Below are 17,399 nucleotides of genomic sequence, written 5' to 3' on the forward strand. Positions count from 1 at the left end.
TTTTGGGCCTAAGTCTAGAAGGTGGCCTGAGTCCATGAAAAAGAAAAAGAATGAGGTGAAAAGGCACGTGACATGTAGCTTCGTTGGGTTGTTTTGTTTACCGTCTCTCGGCGGAGCCGTTGAGTTGAACTGAGAACTGAGAGAACTAAAACTCCCAAATCTCAACATATCTTACAATACATCTCTTCCTCCCGCTTTTCGATTCTAACCCAACAAACACACACAAAAGCTCACCAGTCATGAAAAACGACTGTCGTTTCGCTCTCCTCCTCCTCCTTTTCTTGACTTCAATTACCCTTCACGCAAAAGCGGAAGTCATAACCCTAACTCCCGACACCTTCTCCGACAAGGTAACCCTTTTACTCTCCCTTTATCCCTCATTTAATGTCCCCAATTTAAATCAAACAAGCTCTCTTTTTAGGGTTTTTTTTGTGTTTGTTTTTGTCCAATTTTAATAGCTTTGTGATCAGTTCCAATTTTGTTTAATTTCATTTCGATTTTAATTTATCCCTTTGCGCAACTTCTTAAACATATTCTCTTCGATGGTTATTGATCTTTTTCAAATTCAAAGTTTGACATATTGCACAACAGAAAATCCCACTGGTTAACAATTGGGTATATGAATTCGGATTTAGGGGTTTCTTTTTCCCCCTATGATAAATAACTCGAAGTATATATTGAATTTCCTTTCTTTTTCAGGTAAAGGAGAAAGACACGGCCTGGTTCGTGAAATTTTGTGTTCCTTGGTGTAAACATTGGTAATAATTTTCTGCCTGGTTTATTAGTTTTGTTGGATCGAGCTAGACCTGATTATAGAGCTTCCACCATTGTAATTTTTTTACTAATGACTTGTGATAATAATGGGTTTTGCTTTTCCTTTTTCTTTTTTTTTTTTTCAGTAAAAACTTGGGGACGTTGTGGGATGAGTTAGGAAAGGCAATGGAAGGAGAAGACGAAATAGAGATTGGAGAAGTTGATTGCAGTGTAAGCAAACCTGTATGCACTAAAGTAGACATCCATTCATATCCCACGTTTAAGCTCTTTTATGATGGCGAAGAAGTTGCTAAATATCAAGGTGACATTCTAATTTCACTTCTTTTTTAATGCAAACATTGAAGTTCAGTTCAAACTCAAGATCCTCTCTCTGTGTTGTATATGAAGGATTAATGTTATATTGCCATTTGTACTTAGTAATTAGCAACCTTTACACTTAGTTTCTTCAACTCACTAGGCATTGAATGCTTTTGAGACCTAGATTGGATACTCAAACATACCAAAATAGGCATTGTATGGTATTAGTGTAGGTCAACTGTGTACTCTGATGGTAGAAGCAAAGAGGCTCAATCGAGTAGAACCTTTTATAGAGTAATCTCTATACGATCGAACTACTTTATCTAATGCCTATCTATATTGCCTGAGTTCTTCTAAAAGGTACCTTTACCCTGTCCTTAGTGCATCTAGTGTGCTGCTTATCGGTTCTTCTGGATCCAATGTCTGAGAGGCTGGCATTGTCCTGAAGTATGCCTCAACTGCTTCTTGAGAGGGATATGTCTGCTTTTTTTAAATAATCACATAAACCAGTTGTTGTGTAGTGCATTCTAAAGATCCATAAAAAACACAGTAGAAGCCTAGAAGGAACCTGGGATGGTTAACCTACATCTGGAGAACCCTTTAAGTTTTATATGTAGGAAGAAAATGGAGAATTGTCTTCTGCTGTGTATTTTCTTGGAGCTCCGGCTGTTTTGGGTTTAAGCAAATTCAGTTGGGAAAAATAAGTGAATAAGTGGTTGTATATCTCTCATCTTATCATTTTTGTTCTCCTCTATTTTTCTTGAGCATTTTTTTCTTTGGAATTGAAAGACTTGAAAAGTAAACCACATGTATATCGTCTCATGTGTGCATGGCACAACAATCTAGTTCCATTGGTTGTTCTAAAATTAGCATCTGTTACATTAGTGACTGAATCATGTTGCCAAAAGTTTGAGTTCATTTTTCTTTGGAACTCCGACCGTTATTAATGGTTATGATGTCGTGAAATGTCTGACGTGAGTATTCTTGTGTATTTATCGTAAATCTGTTTCTGCTTAAAATAGTAAATTTTCCTTAGTGTACAACGCTTTTCTTTTAAAGGCTATCTAACATGGTGTTGGGTTTTTTTGTGATTTGCATCTGGCATTCAAGGAAGCCTGATTTTAATCTTCGGAATGCTCGAATATTCTTTTCCATTCTGATTGATTTGAGTCGATTTTAACTGAATATGAGTCTAAACCAGCGAGTAGAATAAATCTGGTTATTTGTAATTGATCTGATTTTGTTGCATGATGCTTTATAGTTGTTTTGCTTTTCACCGTGAAATATATTTGGGTTTAACTTCTAAGCTTCAGCTAATAAAGATTTCAAATGACTATGTTTCGGAACTATTTTTGGTGTTAAATTATTTTCCCGCTGCATGTCATGCAAAATGTTAGGGAAAAGGGATGTAGAATCGCTAAAAGCATTTGCTTTGGAAGAAGCAGAAAAGGCAGCAGAAAAAGCACAGCTAGACACTGATCAAGAGTTATAATCATTCAAAAGGTAAGCACCAAAGTCTCTGCATTGTGCTTAGATGTTCTTCCTTTATATAATTTGCCTGAAATCTTTGGAAGGAGGAGAGATCCACTTATACTGGTGCAAAACTAATATTACTTTACACCCTTTCATAATTTTTTCTACAATTGATATTTTAACAATCCAACCATCATATTTCACTTTCTTTTCATGCAGATCGTGCATGTAAAGTTTGGAGTAAAGAAATGTTTTTTAACTATTTGTTTTATGTAAAAAAACTCCCAATTGTTAAATATATGTTAATATTAATATTTTAAATTAACATGATAGAGATATCAGACTGATGCGAAATTTTACATGCATGACAAGTATGGTTATATTAATAAATTTAACGGTTAGATCATTAAAATATCAATAGTAGAAAAAGTTATGAGGGTGTAAAACCATGTTATTTACATCACTGCAAGTGGATTCTTCTCATTTGGAAGTATAAATCTGCTTCTATGAAACCAAGATCCAATGTAAAAAAATGCAGCTGATACGTTCCACAAGATAGGACCATCTAAGTTCCACTTACATCCGTTTTACACCGTTTTTAAACCATTAGATCAAAAAAAAAATTTAGGGCTGAGATTAAAACACATCTTTCCTCGTTTTCATAAATGGTAAAATATTAATTTTTTTCTTCTTTTTGGCACACAAAAATTTTCCTTCTCATTGCTGCAATATATATATATTTTTTTCTTTTTTCAGTTCCACTGAAACAGACAAAGATGAGCAAGATCATTAGTCCTCAAGAAATTATCTCCATTTTCAATTTTTATTTTATTAAAATATGTTTTTGAAATCATTATTTTCGTACTTGTTTTTATATGCGTAAGTTTGAACTTCTAGAACTATTAAACAAATCAAGAAAACTCAAATTCGAGATTGAAATCAAGCTTGAAAATAGAACTTATTTTTTTCTTCTATAAAATAAATAAGCTTAACCAAATGAAATACAAAGAAAATCTGATTTTTATGTCAAATTTTAAAAATAAAATTCAAACTTAATTAAAACGAATTTTAGACCTTGAGTTTCGAATTGAGCTCAAGCTTTATGCTACTTGTGCTAACTATTTTATCTGTACCAAGAAATTAAACTTTCAATCCATCTCAACATTTTTCGTATTGAAAATATAATATCAAAGCTAAAGCATTGCAATGCAGTGTGATTGAAATATAATGCTGAGAAGGAAAATTTGAACCAAAAAAGAATGACCTCTGCATTTGTGTTAATGTTTTGTTGCGGATCTTGCTCATCTTCATCCATTTCATTGGAAATAAAAAATAAAAAAATGTAGTAACGAAAAGGAAGTTCTTATGCCAGAAAGAAAACTTTTAATGTTTTACCACGAATGAAAATCAGGAAAGATGTGTTTTAACTCATTAATTTTGATCTAATGATTTAAAAATGGTGTAAAACTCATTTGAGTTTTATATTGATGTAAGTGGATCCCTCCCTCTTAGAACAGTGCAGCTAATAGTTCCACAAGATAGATGATCATCTGAGTTGCAAACCACTAAAATCACTTGTTCATGCTTCCAATTTATGGTGCACAAAGTACAGACATAAAATCTCTTGCATCGCATGAAGTTGCAAGTGTATATATATGTATATTTATATCTTGCCCTGTTGCTGTAGAATCTTTCATAAATATTACTCAGGGAAATTGGTTTTACATACCGACTGTAATTCAGCATGTTCTTGGATCACTGCTTGATGCATAATCATCCATGCAGGAATGGAACTCCCGAGCAGAAACAGGGTACTGATGGTCGTTTACTAGGGGATGCTTAAATTTTGACGGCACCCCCAGCCTACACGTGTTATTTGCTTTTCTGGATTTTGTCACGGATCTGATGTTTTTTTTTTTAATGCTTAAAACATGTCTGGATTTCAGAATTTTTAATCTTTAGTAAAACAAACCAATTTTTCCTTTAAAGGAAAAGAACAGTTCTGAGATTTTCCGGATCTGATTTTGTATTTGTTTTATAATATTCAAAAGTAAAGCTTATACAAAAATGAAATTGGATAACTTCAAATTTGGACAAGATGGACGGTCTAAATTTTGTCGTGGGTCATGCATTTAATACTTATTTTGATTTAAATTAATTTTAAATTTTAAATATTTCATATAGTAAAATAATTCTTTTTATTTTAAATTATTTACCATATACATGTATATATTTTTGGATATTATAAAAAATTTTCATTTAAAGTATCTAAAATAAAAAGTTTGCAATTTAGATGTATATGTTACATAATTTGTTCATATTGACTACTTCTGTTAAAAAATTTAACAGAAATCTGACATGATATATTTTTTTTACGTGTGGATTGGCACAATTTATCATTATATACCACTTTAAAAATTTTTTAAAGGATTAAAATATAATTTGTTTAATAATTATTATTAATCAAAATAAAACATTTTATTATTTTCTAGGTTTGGGTTCCGGCTCACCCAGCCATCGCCGGGTCAGCACAGTCCTACGCTTGTCAAGTTAGCCGTTGCTTCCCAGCTCTGCTCAGCCATGTAGTTCCTGTATTTTCAAGTGACTTGTTCTCGAGATAGCTTGTTGCCGCTAAGATACAACTCTATCAAAGCTTCTCGATTACCTAAACTAGAAGGAATTACCCCTTCAAGCTTGTTTTCAAGTGAAACCCTTTGGAGGGAAACCGATATCCCAAACTGGGTGGTATTTTCCCACCTAGTTGTTTGTTTTCTAGCCTTGAAAATCCAAGTATGGGCATTTGACCTTAAAAATAAGACACTTGGAATTAATGTATATCTACCTCCCTGGGAAAGGTATGAAGATATCTAACTTGCCAGTTTTGATTGCATCTTCTTGAGAAACGATTGAAAGAAAAGCTTCTTATTACTTATGAAGCCCACCTGGGTCCCAAATACTTACCCAGTGGTCAAACAATTTGCTTTGCCCCTAAAATATCAAACATCCAAGTTCCAACGTCTTTTTCTTATCTGCCCTGAATGGCTAAAAAACAGCAGCCACTTGCTCAGATTAATCCACAATCCAGAGAGTTCTGACTATTGAGCTAGTATAATTTTGAAAGCTCGACACGACCGTATCGTAGCAACTAATAAATATTTAACACTCCTGTCTAGTATTTCCACTTTCTCTTAATCGTAGCTAGTATAATTTTTTAATAACTGAAATGTTTTTGATGCAACTAATCTCAAAAACCGTATTAAGCATTTAAAAAATCCAAAGATATTTTATCCACTAGCAACTAAGGTTTAACCCTTTTTTATTTTGACCTAATCTCTTTTCACATTTGTATTTGTTAGGATTTGGTAACTGTTAGCCCAAATGGCCAAATAGGATTCGAATCTCCGACTCAGATAGACTCGACCCAAAAGAAGAATGTTCGCTTATAGAGATAGTTTGCTGGGATCTTGCTGGAATGCTAGATGTTCGCAAATATAACTCGCGTAGAAAGCTCGCATGGAGGGCTCGCATTAGCCTCGCAGGAATGAGGTCGCAAGTTATGTTTGCAGAAGGGATCGTCAGTCCTACAAGAGACTCCCGCCTGTAACTAACAGGTATGAGGCTCGTTAGAGGAGTCAGTCCCAAGATCAGAAAGGATCGCTTGCTCTGTAGACATGCGTCTAAAAAGCCAAGAGAGGCCTAGGGAATGTCAACACCAAAGACAGTGAATGTCAATGCCATCGATCCCAAGACCGAGATAAAATAGTGGGCCCTATTGTAATTTGTACTAGTAGCAGTAGAAACATGTATAAATATCCTCTTCGTTCCCCTTAATACGATACGGAAAAAGAATATTACTCAATAGTATTTAGTTAAATTATCATTTTGGTGCCTAAAATAATTTTTAGCACTTTGGCCTATATACTTTATTTTTGCTATTAACTTTAGCCTTTATATTTTATTTTTGCTATATAAAATAAAACGTAAATTATATAAATGGTCACTCGACTATTAAAAAATTTCTTATTAAGACATTTAATTTTAAAAAATTACAAAATAATTATCCGAGTTATCAATTCATTTTTTTAGTCTAAAACCGTTAAAATACTAATGGTAGACTAATGTGGCAGTTAACTTAATGATATGTATTTTTTTCTATTATTTTTTTCCCATAATTTTCACGTAATTTTATAATTAAAAAAAACTATTTTTAACCCCCAAAACGGTGTTTTAAAATCTTAATAATCTGATACATTTTCACCTTCTTTGATTGTTGTTTATTATAACAGCAGAAACAGTGAACAGAGAAGTAAGAACACTAATGAAAATTTGAAAATTAACTGGATCAAACAACATTAGATAATTACAAGCTTGCCACCCATCCATCATTTATAGTATCAAAAGTTAAAAAAATGGGGAAATAGTGTAATTTGATTATTTTTAGTTACTGATTCAAGAACAGGTCATAGATCCCAGAAAAAATGAGACCGGGTCGGGTCACGATTCATAATCCAGCTCCAGCTTTGGCGCGATATATCTTGCCAAAAACGTGGAGAGCGGCGACAAAGGCAATGAAACAAAGAGTTATGACTAGGACAATGGTAGGGGAGATCTTCAAGCCCGGAGCGTCGTCTGTGTAGAACCAGAGCATGTTGCTCCCGAAATCAGAGCCGACGGAAGGCGAGGCAGAGGTGGCAGCGCCTCCCATAACCCTGCAGCGACGCATTCCGCCGTTGTGAAAGCTTTGCCCCTTTATTCTTCGGGGCTTTAAAGCACCCAAAACTTATCAAAACGGTACCGTTTTGGGTTTATTTTTTATTTTATTTGAACGGTTTTGGACTAAAAAGATAAATTGATAAGTTAGGCGACTTGACAATAAAATTTCTAATAATCAGATAACTGTTTATGTAATTTACATTAAAGTAAAAATGGAGATTAAAAAAATAGCACAAGTACCGAAGTGCCAAAAGAGTTTAAGCACAGAATTAAGGGTTCTGAAGGCATCTGGACGTAACCTCTAACTTAACCCGACCCGCGATCGCTTTTTCCGCGAACCTTCTTGAATCTTCCGTCGATTCCGATAACCCTAGAAGGAGCACTTCATTCTTCAAGTTTAGCAATGGAGATGAAGTCGAAGACACTACTCATACTATACGCAACTCAGACGGGAAACGCATTAGATGTAGCCGAGCGTATTGCACGAGAAGCTGAGCGAAGAGCCTGCACCGTCGTTATTCGTTCAACCGACGATTATGATGCTGTAAGTTATCTCTTCCTTTTTTCTTTTTCCATTTAAAATTATTTTTCTGAGTAACTTACTTGATACTGTTTTGCAGAATTCGTTGCCTGCTGAAGACACTGTCATTTTTGTTGTTTCTACCACAGGCCAAGGGGATACTCCAGATTCTATGAAGGCAAGGCTAACCGTAATTATTTTTCTTCAAATATCCTATTTTTGTTCCTAGTATGCCTCAAAGTTATTGTTTTCGCTTTCCTAATCTTTTATATACATACATGTATTATATTGCAGGTATTTTGGAGGTTTCTTCTGCAAAGAAATCTTGGCAGCCATTGGTTGGAAGGAATTCACTATGCAGTGTTTGGATTAGGAGATTCAGGGTACCAAAAATATAATGTAATGGTTTTCCACAGTTGATTTTATTGCATTTTTAAATTCATATCTACTGTTTTTCACATAACAATTATTTATATTATATTTTGTTTTTATTCTTCATTCTTTGTGGCTTATATCAGTTTTGTTAATGTTCCTCATCTTGGAGTACAATGTTTGAGGAACCCAATGACTTCATATACTCTTGATGACATTATGATTATTACCAAATGCCTATTTTCAATGCGGATTACTATTATCCATATTGCTTAATGAAGGCCACTAATTCCGATGTCCTGAGACATCTTCACATTGAAGCAAAAATAGGGAAACAGGGAGGCCAGTCTCGAGACATGTATTAATGTCTCGAGACACATTATGGGATTTTGATTTTTAGAGTTGGATTCAAATCCGGACTCCGCATTCGACCTCGTATAACCCCGGGGTTTAATTAATGAGATTGTTATACATTTGTAAGGCATGATTACATTCGTGATTGATATTAATTTGATTTATAGCATAAGCTATGAATACGGTGGCTTTCTATGGCTTTCTTGTTTCAGTTTCTATTAAATTGTTTGGCATGTAGTTTGATTGACGCTGTTCCTGGTGCATAATTAGAGCGAAACTTAGTTTGGCATGTGGTGGCTGCAGTTTGTTGCAAAGAAGCTTGATAAAAGACTTTCAGACCTTGGGGCTACAGCTGTTGTTGAGAAAGGTTTGGGAGATGATCAGCATCCTTCAGGGTATTATAATCTAGTACTTTTAAGAAGAATGTCATTTAACTTGGTCTGATAGTAGTTTCTTCTACAATATTCTTCTCATTTCTGCTTTCTCTAAATGATTCACTGTTGAATCAAAACCTTTTAGAAGTTAGAACATGCTGCAAAAACCATACAGAAATCAAGTAAATAAAGTCTTGTGGAAACAAAATGTTGGGGAGTGTGCATGATAATCTAGGTTTTAGAGAGATTTAACTGATTTATAGATGATAACCTAGCTTTAAAGAGAGATGTAAGCGTCCATTGGTTAATGGTTACATTCTTGGAAAGCATACTGCCGAGAGTGGATAGTTTACATCAACACTGGTATTCTGAAAAGCATTAAAAACTTTAGAAGCTACGTACTGTCATTTAGAGCTGATTGGATATGGATTAAAAGCATAGGGTAGCTTTGAGGAACCTTGTGGCTTATGTCACACAAACTTTTTACTTCATGGTTAAGAGATATCTCTATGCCACAAATGCATTCCAAGATCATCCAAGTTGAAATAAGACATGAATCTTTGTTGTTACTACTAGAAGTGCCAAATAGACTTAAGAATCATTTAGATTGAATTGCAAGAGATATGGATTTCTTCTTCACCCTCCAAAATATAGGATAGTTTTTCTTTTTTAAAAAAATTGGAACTTTAATGATGCTTAGTTTTAAATGTGAGTTAAAATGAAACTCAACTGGGATAATATATTTTCCTTCTAATTTATAAAATGTTAATTGATATTTGCACAGGTATGAAGCTGCTTTAGATCCTTGGTTATCATCATTGTGGAGTAGGTTAAATGAGATCAAGCCCCATTTCTTTCCAAAAGGTCCAGATTTTTTGGTTTCAAATGAGGAATTAATTGGCCTGCCGAAATTTCAAGTCACTTATCATAATGTCGATGACATTGATTCCCGATTATCAACTGCAACAGGTAACTCGAAAAGAAAAGAAAAAAGTAGAAGGGTATTGAGCTAGGGGATGCTAAAAATCAGAACAGGCTAATACCAAATTGTTGTTTAAGTAGTCATATTGCAATTGAATCGTCAAGATGTGTAACATGGGGGAAAAAAAAAACAACACTATTGTCCATTGACTCTAGATGATTAGTTTGGTTTGAAGTGTTTTCTCTTTCAGGGGCTGAAAAAAGAAAAAGAAAAATCAAGCAAAGCAAAGCCAAAAATCTGAACTTTCCCCTTCTCAGTCTTCTCACTGACAGAGAAAAATTAAGCGGAAAAAATGTTTTTCTTTTGAAGGTTTTCCCCCCTTTTTATTCGGTTTCAACCAATGTCCTCTCTGACTGAAACCTTTGTGCACTTGGTTGATTCCTAGATATAGTTATTTCATCTTCTTTTCTCTTTTCTGTTTTTGTATTTCCTCTGATAACATGCTTTTGTCTTGTACCTTCTCAGATTTTAAATACCTTCAGATGCAAATTGGGAGGGCTCGTTCAATGTCTTCCGGAAAAGTTCCTCATGAGAAATGCAAGCCTGATGCCTTTCTCAAAATGGTAGTAGTATACTTTCTATGTTTTGATAAAAATCTATGTTATTTAATTCAATGTTCTTCATTTTAAATTCATATTCCGTGACCATCTTGTTCAATCATCTGTCTTGCCCATTTGGTATTATACTAAACGATGGCACAGTTTTCACATGGAGTCATATTTATCCACTGTTTAATGATGGTTAAAATCTTTTTGGCAGTTGCTTCCCATGGTTGGTCTTTGGACTGTTCATAAATATTACTTTTGGTGATATTTGGTCTATCTTTCTTCTTATCCCTGATGTTTTAATATTCCTTTGCAGGTGAAAAATTTCCCATTGACCAGAGCAAGCCACGAAAAAGATGTGCGTCACTTTGAATTTGAATTTGTTTCTCAGGTAGGTCGTTTCTGTTCTTTCCATTTTATTGGGTACATCTTTACGAATCAAACCATGTGCCTTGTTAGTTGCTTGATGTTTCTGTTCTATTCTATATGTTGTAGGTGATTAAATATGAAATTGGTGATGTTCTAGAGGTTCTCCCTTCACAGAGTCCTGCAGCAGTTGATTCTTTCATACAGCGCTGTAATTTGGATCCTGAATCATTAATAACAGTAAGTTCTTTTGCATATTGGTATATGGTAGTAATCCTTCTTTCTGATTTGTATGTGTCCATTATCAATATTATAGATTTTGCATAGACTACATGTTCAAACAATTTTACAGCATTCATTTAGGGATTGTCCTGGAAGCTTAGATTTATGATTTATTTGAGAAAACTTTTACCCCTTTCTACCTAACATTATGCTTTGACTAGATTTTGTAAAGGAAGGAAGAGAAAGGAAAGTAGATGTTTTTAAGGGGAAGTTTGCTTCATTCCACTGTTTGGATAGCTAAAAATGAACAGGGGAAAGCAAAGGAAGGGATTATGAAAATCCTTTGTTTGTTAAGGAGTGAAATGGAAAAGAAAGAGTATGCTATGCTATATTGCTCCAGTTATACCCTTTGTCAATTAAATGATAATTTATGATGAGAACAATTTTTAGATTTTTTTTAAGTAAATATGGAAGTTGAAGAAGGAAAAAGTTTTTCAATGAAAAGAGTTATTTACTGCTTTTCGTGGTTTGACTTATTTCAGTCAAGGTAGAAAGCATGTTTCTACAATAAGTAATATTGTCTATTGTGGTTGTGTAAACTCTTTTGGCCCTGTCCCAATCACATGCATAAGAAACCTCGAAACCTGATCTTGCTATATACTAACCTCCTTGTGCTGTTAATATGGTTTATTTCAGGTCCATCCTAGAGAAATGGAAAACCGCCATATTGACAACAATGTAAATACTTTGGATGTACCCATTAAATTAAGAACTTTTGTGGAACTGACAATGGATGTCACATCTGCTTCTCCCAGGCGCTATTTCTTCGAGGCAAGATCTTGTATGTTTTAACTTCTTTGGTTTTCCATCATGGTATTGAGCTATTCATTCAAATGCTTTGTTGAAAGGTCTTAAAGATTATTTTTGAGAAAAAAAATAAAAATCACAAAGGTTTCTATGATTGATTCTGGTCTGACATCAATGTTTGCAGGTGATGAGCTTCTTTGCCACTGCTGAACATGAGAAAGAAAGACTCCAGTATTTTGCTTCACCTGAAGGAAGAGATGATCTTTATCAGTACAACCAGAAGGAAAGAAGAACTGTTCTGGAGGTAAAGTGAAGTGAGTTTTTTACATAAATGATATTTTCTTGCTTTTGGTTTATTTTAATGCTCGTCCTTTGTATGTTGATCTTTTTGAATTTCATTATTTTCTCCTTAATTTTTGATCAAGTAGAGTATAAATTTTGAAAGTTACACCTAAAATTAGAAGTGGAACATTTTTTGGCATCATTCTGTTCTTAATTGCCTCCTGTTAGTGGGATGCTTCTCTAGTTATTGGTACATGTAAGCAGGGCTAGACTTTGGAAGATAATGATTTAAATCTTGCCAGAGGAAGGATTTTCATTACAAGTAGTGGTTTATTAGGATAGTCTTCTTTTGTTAATTTTCTGAACAATTAGAGCAATGCTCATTAGATATTTTAGTTGTAGATTGGTAAGTGCCAAACTTAATATTAAATCATACCTAGAAATGTTAAATTCTTGTATCTTATGCATGCCTTTATATTTTCGCTTCTTTTTAGTATTTTTGGTATATATACTGATTGAATGGTTAGAATCAGTTAAGATAAGCAAGCACAGATATTATTAGGTGATCTCAATCATATCTTATGCTTGGCTCGTGTGAGATTTATTACTAATAGGTTAATTTTTATTCTGTCATTTTTGGTGTCGATATGATCGAAAGTAGGATAGCATGAAATTACCCTCCATACAGTTGTGTACTAAACACTGCATGATTTTAAAGAAAGAGTCCAACTTCAGCTGAAAAGAAATGGTCTCAATATTTGTGATAAAAGGTATTGGAGGATTTCCCTTCTGTGCAAATGCCATTTGAGTGGTTTGTGCAATTGGCTCCACCACTGAAAAACAGAGCTTTCTCCATTTCTTCTTCCCCTTTGGCTCACCCAACTCAAGTGCATTTGACTGTGGATGTCGTGTCATGGACAACACCTTTCAAGCGGAAAAGACAAGGCCTCTGCTCAACATGGCTGGCCAGTCTCGATCCTGAACAAAGTACGATGTGCTAGATAGCTCCGATTCTTTTGCTTTCCTTGTTCCAAGTCATGCATATAGCTTGTATTAGTCTTACTGATGCGGTATTTTGTTCTAACAGGTATATACATTCCAGTGTGGTTTCATAAGGGTTTACTGCCTCCCCCACCACCTTCGCTTCCCCTCATTGTCATTGGTCCTGGAACTGGTTGTGCACCTTTTCGTGGATTTGTGGAGGAAAGAGCTGTACAGAGTCAATCTGGTACAATTGCTCCAACTCTTCTCTTCTTTGGTTGCCGAAATGAGAATAATGACTTTCTGTATAGAGATTTTTGGTTCTCCCATTCAGAAAATGACGGAGTGCTTTCAGAAGCCAAGGGTGGTGGGTTTTACGCTGCCTTCTCGAGAGACCAACCCCAGAAGGTTTATGTCCAACATAAAATGCAGGAACAAAGTGAAAGGATTTGGAATTTGCTGTGTGAGGGAGCGGCCATCTATGTTGCAGGGTCTTCAACAAAAATGCCATCAGATGTGATGGTAGCCTTTGAGGAGATTATATCTAAGGAAAGTGGGGCTCCGAGGGAATCTGCGGTGAGATGGCTGAGGTCCTTAGAAAAAGCTGGTAAATATCATGTTGAAGCTTGGTCATGAGACTGGGCGTTGTGAGTAAAGGGATCAAAATTGAAGGTACTGAGGCAATTTATGGAAACCATATAAAAAGCAACGATTTGATTTATCTTACTGTTACTGTTCTGGATTGTGGTATGTTTAGGTGTGCAAAATTTGTTGGTCGAGAACAGAAAATCTCAAGAAAAGTACCATTATTGAGGTTTCCAGTTTGGAATTCTTAGCTGTTGCCATTTAAATCTCTGGTTTTTAAGTAGACTTGAATCCAATATAGTTGGTTCTGTACCGGTTTTGGCGGTATTGGTTGGTGCAAACTGTTCCAATGCTAATTCATTGTTTCACATAGGTGAAAATTTCAGTCTATATTGAACGTATTGGCTTGTCGGACGTCACATTTATCGCGTTGGTTGATGTATAAATAATGTTAAAAATATATAAATTTATTTTTTTTCATCCTTTACATGGTCTTCAACTTTTGATAGTTAAAGAATTTAAAGTAAAAAAGATTAATAAATTAATAAAAGAAGAATGTATAAAACAAAGAAATGAAAGAGGAAAAAAAGGGCAAAATCTGGTTTATGTTTTTACGGAACTTCTTGTTTGATGAATGAGATGATATTAATTTATTGTTTATTTTGAAATCGTTGAATGTTGGATTTTTATTTCTAAAGTTTATTGATAATTATTATATATATTTGAGAATAATGTCGGTTACTTTATTAAATGAGAGAACAATAATAACATAAATCACATAAAAAAACGAAAACTATAAAGAAAATTGGGAAAGCAAGCCAAACCCAAAAGAGCCCTCTCTTCTGAAGGAGACTTTAACCAGCGCTAAACCTTCAAGCAAATTTTGGGGAAACAAAGATATCAAGAAATTCCTGAACTCGAAGCCTATTGAAATCTGGACTAAGGCGGATCGAGCGATCTTCTATCTTCGTCAGCGGCAAAGGTGGCCAACAACGGTGCTTCCTCCATCCAAAAACAATCTTCCGTTCTTGGCATGCCCCTTTGAGCCACTGTATGTTCAACCTAGTTTCCTGATCTAACTATGAAGGTGAACCGGTAGTCCAAAAACAATTTTGAAAGCTCATTTGCTTCCTAGATAAGTGCACTAATTTCTGAGAAATCTTCCAAGCTTGCGTTTAACTTTTGGATGACCGACCTGAATTCACTCTTTAGTATTACTAACTGGAAGCTCAAATCAAGTGCAAACCTTAACCCATGTACCACCACTAGAGCTTCTGCCGCAAACACTATAGGTGACTATAAGGTAAGATGCCTACATGCCCCCATAATTTGTCCATGTTCGTCTCTAATAATTACTCCTGAACGTGTTTTTCATTGTGTAAGGGAGAAACCGGCATCGACATTGATCTCAACAAATGATATCAGAGGAGCGGACCAGCAAACAGCTTGAGGTGGAGACGACCGATATATACTTGCAACAAGCATTTCAACATCTATACAGTAGCCACGAACAAAGGCAACCAAGTCCCCCACCCTTTGGTTTGTACCCTCATGTATACGCTTATTCCTAGCATACCAAATAACCCACAACACCACTACTATCTCCGCTCTTCTATTCGCAGAATGATTTTCAAACATCCATGATAACCATTCATGAAAGTCGATCTGTTCATTATTACCTGGGCTAACATAGTGTAAAGCTAGCCTTAAACCCCTTGCAAAATCATAGTATCGTAGAATATGGTTCACATCATCAACAGCTTGATAACATCTAAGGCATAGAGGGTCATTCGCAATTCTCTTGTTATATAAACTCGATTTTGTAGGCACAAAATGTTTCAAAAATTTCCACAAAGTGATTCGAATTTTTAGAGGGCAAGAGAGCATCCATATCTGTTGATATTGTTTTGGCCAAATTCAACCCGGGGCCCATAAACAAAAAAATCAAAATAAATAGTCCATTTTGTTTACAAATTCAGACCCAAATTTTAAACCATGGCCCAAAATACAAACAGTCCAATACAAAATTGAAACCCAAACCAAACACTTAAACCCTAGCCCAAACTTTTAAGCCCAAAACCAAAAAACATTTTTGGTAGAACCCTAGCAACCAGCCTTTAGCCGCCGCCACCGAAGCAGCCCCTAGGCACCGCACGTTGCGCGTCGTGCACTCTTCCACCATGCCACGTTAGAGACGTGCTTGTTCACGTACCTGCAAATGTGAAAAACAGTTGCAAAAATCAGCTATAAAATCTAAACAAATCGTTTGTAAAAGGGGATCGTTTATTTTTTTTGGATTTGATGAATACAAAAGCAGAGAATATACAAAAAAAAATAGATACACGAGCAAGCTATTTCAATAGAAACCAAATTGAAGATTCAGGAGGTGGTTTTTTTTTTTCACTTTTCGCATTTTTTTTTCTTTTTTTTTTGTTTTTCTTGTCTTTTTGCAAATTGATTTTAAACCTAGTTTTAAACAAAAATCAAAGGAAAAGGCTCACTTGGATTTTCCCTGTGGTTCGGCGTCGGAGGTGGAGGCGTTGAGGCGCCGATGACCCTCCTATGTGGCTCCCCAAAGCAGGGTCGAAACCTTAGCAGAGGGATAGGGGGCCATTTTTTTTAAAAAAAAAATTGAAAGGCAAAAGGGGATTTTGCCCAAAAGACCTTTTTTTTGCTGCAAACAAAACTGCGCAGTTTAAGGGGGAGGGGGATCCGCGCGTCAACCCGCTCCAGGGCCCAGATCCGTGCCTTTGCGCATTAAATGGGGAATTTCGCGTCTAGTCCCTTCCCTTTGCGCCAGCTTTCAATTAGCCCCTATTGCATTTTACTTTTTTTTAAACTTTTCCCTGAACCTTGCGCATCCTTTCAATTTAATCCGTACCTAGGTGTTGCCTTTTGGGATTTGGATCAATTGCACTTTTGGTCCCCGTGCATTGGCGCGCACTGTGATTTGACCCTTATTTTGCTATCCGTTTTATTTGTTAATTATCCCTTTCAATTAGGTTTTATTTCAATAATTCTAGGTTTAAATTTATTTAACATTCTTTTTTTTTTAAAAATAACCCTTTTTATTTAAACATATATTCTAGGTTATTCTAATCCTTTTTACCTCATTTCAACTTGGTATTTTATTGCTATTTGTTTTTAAAACAGAGTTATTATTTAAAAAAATTCTTTTATGTCATATTGTTCTCAAGTTATGTGTTATATTTAATTTAATTATTCTTACATTAAATGTATATATATAATTTATATTAAAATTAGTTTTGTTCTATGTATATTATTGTTTTCATATTATTTTATGTAAATATTTTCTTAAAGATTTATTTATTATATATATATATATATGCATATTTTCTTTTAAACTTATTATTGTATGATCAGTTCTCTTTAAAGGATCTCTTTTTAAGGTGTATATATATATTTTTAAATACTTTCATATAGTAGTATTTTTGTATGTACATTATTTACCTTATTTTTTCATTTTCATATATATACCGATAGTCAAATCAATTTGTTTTATTTGAGATTATGTTGTATATTATTTGTTTTGAATTTTTTCTTGCAAATTATATAATTTTAAATAATCGTTCATATATTATCAGTTTTTTTCGTACACATAAATTATTTCAAGTTCCAGCATGGGTTATTCCTTTGTATATTTTTTCCTCCTCTTTCCATAAGTTTTTAAATTGTTTTGTGCTATATTGGTTTCTAGTTTTCATATGGTTTTATATATTATGTGTCATCTT

General features: G+C 34.5%; 2 protein-coding genes and 1 long non-coding RNA gene across 8 annotated transcripts; 2 read left to right on the forward strand and 1 right to left on the reverse strand.

The window, feature by feature from the left end:
- The first annotated feature begins 28 nt into the window (after window positions 1–28).
- On the forward strand, window positions 29–4,641 carry LOC107953209 (protein disulfide-isomerase 5-1). 2 transcript variants are annotated; one of them, XM_016888447.2, is made up of 5 exons: window positions 29–350; window positions 700–758; window positions 900–1,075; window positions 2,469–2,574; window positions 4,330–4,641. In XM_016888447.2, the coding sequence occupies exons 1-4, from the start codon at window positions 240–242 to the stop codon at window positions 2,561–2,563; spliced, it is 441 nt and encodes a 146-aa protein (XP_016743936.2). In that variant the 5' UTR covers window positions 29–239; the 3' UTR covers window positions 2,564–2,574; window positions 4,330–4,641. The 2 variants fall into 2 exon arrangements, with proteins under 2 accessions (XP_016743936.2, XP_016743937.2); XM_016888448.2 differs by lacking the exon at window positions 4,330–4,641 and adding an exon at window positions 2,764–2,869 and having other exon boundaries at window positions 60–350.
- Window positions 4,642–7,500: 2,859 nt separating this feature from the next.
- On the forward strand, window positions 7,501–14,127 carry LOC107953212 (NADPH-dependent diflavin oxidoreductase 1). Of its 5 annotated transcripts, XM_016888449.2 has the most exons (12): window positions 7,501–7,801; window positions 7,878–7,955; window positions 8,072–8,176; window positions 8,807–8,898; window positions 9,662–9,846; window positions 10,325–10,422; window positions 10,721–10,795; window positions 10,900–11,010; window positions 11,689–11,823; window positions 11,984–12,103; window positions 12,852–13,068; window positions 13,169–14,127. In XM_016888449.2, exons 1-12 carry the CDS (start codon window positions 7,661–7,663, stop codon window positions 13,696–13,698), a joined length of 1,887 nt encoding a protein of 628 aa, XP_016743938.1. In that variant the 5' UTR covers window positions 7,501–7,660; the 3' UTR covers window positions 13,699–14,127. The 5 variants fall into 5 exon arrangements, with proteins under 5 accessions (XP_016743938.1, XP_040973710.1, XP_040973711.1 ...); XM_041117776.1 differs by lacking the exons at window positions 7,501–7,801; window positions 7,878–7,955 and having other exon boundaries at window positions 8,067–8,176; window positions 8,742–8,898; XM_041117777.1 differs by lacking the exons at window positions 7,501–7,801; window positions 7,878–7,955 and having other exon boundaries at window positions 8,774–8,898.
- A 1,385-nt stretch (window positions 14,128–15,512) lies between these two features.
- On the reverse strand, window positions 15,513–16,656 carry LOC107953213 (uncharacterized). The gene is made up of 2 exons (XR_001699121.2): window positions 16,149–16,656; window positions 15,513–15,859 (listed from the first exon to the last, which is right to left on the reverse strand). It is a non-coding gene; the product is annotated as an uncharacterized lncRNA (long non-coding RNA).
- Between the last annotated feature and the right edge of the window lie 743 nt (window positions 16,657–17,399).

The sequence above is a fragment of the Gossypium hirsutum genome, chromosome A07 (assembly GCF_007990345.1).
Source record: "Gossypium hirsutum isolate 1008001.06 chromosome A07, Gossypium_hirsutum_v2.1, whole genome shotgun sequence".
In the NCBI taxonomy this organism is placed as follows: Eukaryota; Viridiplantae; Streptophyta; class Magnoliopsida; order Malvales; family Malvaceae; genus Gossypium; species Gossypium hirsutum.

What these genes read in the sequence shown, in the direction of transcription:
- LOC107953212 (XM_016888449.2), top strand. Translation starts at nt 7,661, where the DNA reads ATGGAGATGAAGTCGAAGACACTACTCATACTATACGCAACTCAGACG. An exon ending in CAACCGACGATTATGATGCT is followed by an intron (nt 7,802 to 7,877) that starts GTAAGTTATCTC and finishes ACTGTTTTGCAG; the next exon opens with AATTCGTTGCCTGCTGAAGA. An exon ending in CCGATTATCAACTGCAACAG is followed by an intron (nt 9,847 to 10,324) that starts GTAACTCGAAAA and finishes GTACCTTCTCAG; the next exon opens with ATTTTAAATACCTTCAGATG.
- LOC107953209 (XM_016888447.2), top strand. Translation starts at nt 240, where the DNA reads ATGAAAAACGACTGTCGTTTCGCTCTCCTCCTCCTCCTTTTCTTGACT. An exon ending in CCGACACCTTCTCCGACAAG is followed by an intron (nt 351 to 699) that starts GTAACCCTTTTA and finishes TTTCTTTTTCAG; the next exon opens with GTAAAGGAGAAAGACACGGC. An exon ending in AGAAGTTGCTAAATATCAAG is followed by an intron (nt 1,076 to 2,468) that starts GTGACATTCTAA and finishes GCAAAATGTTAG; the next exon opens with GGAAAAGGGATGTAGAATCG.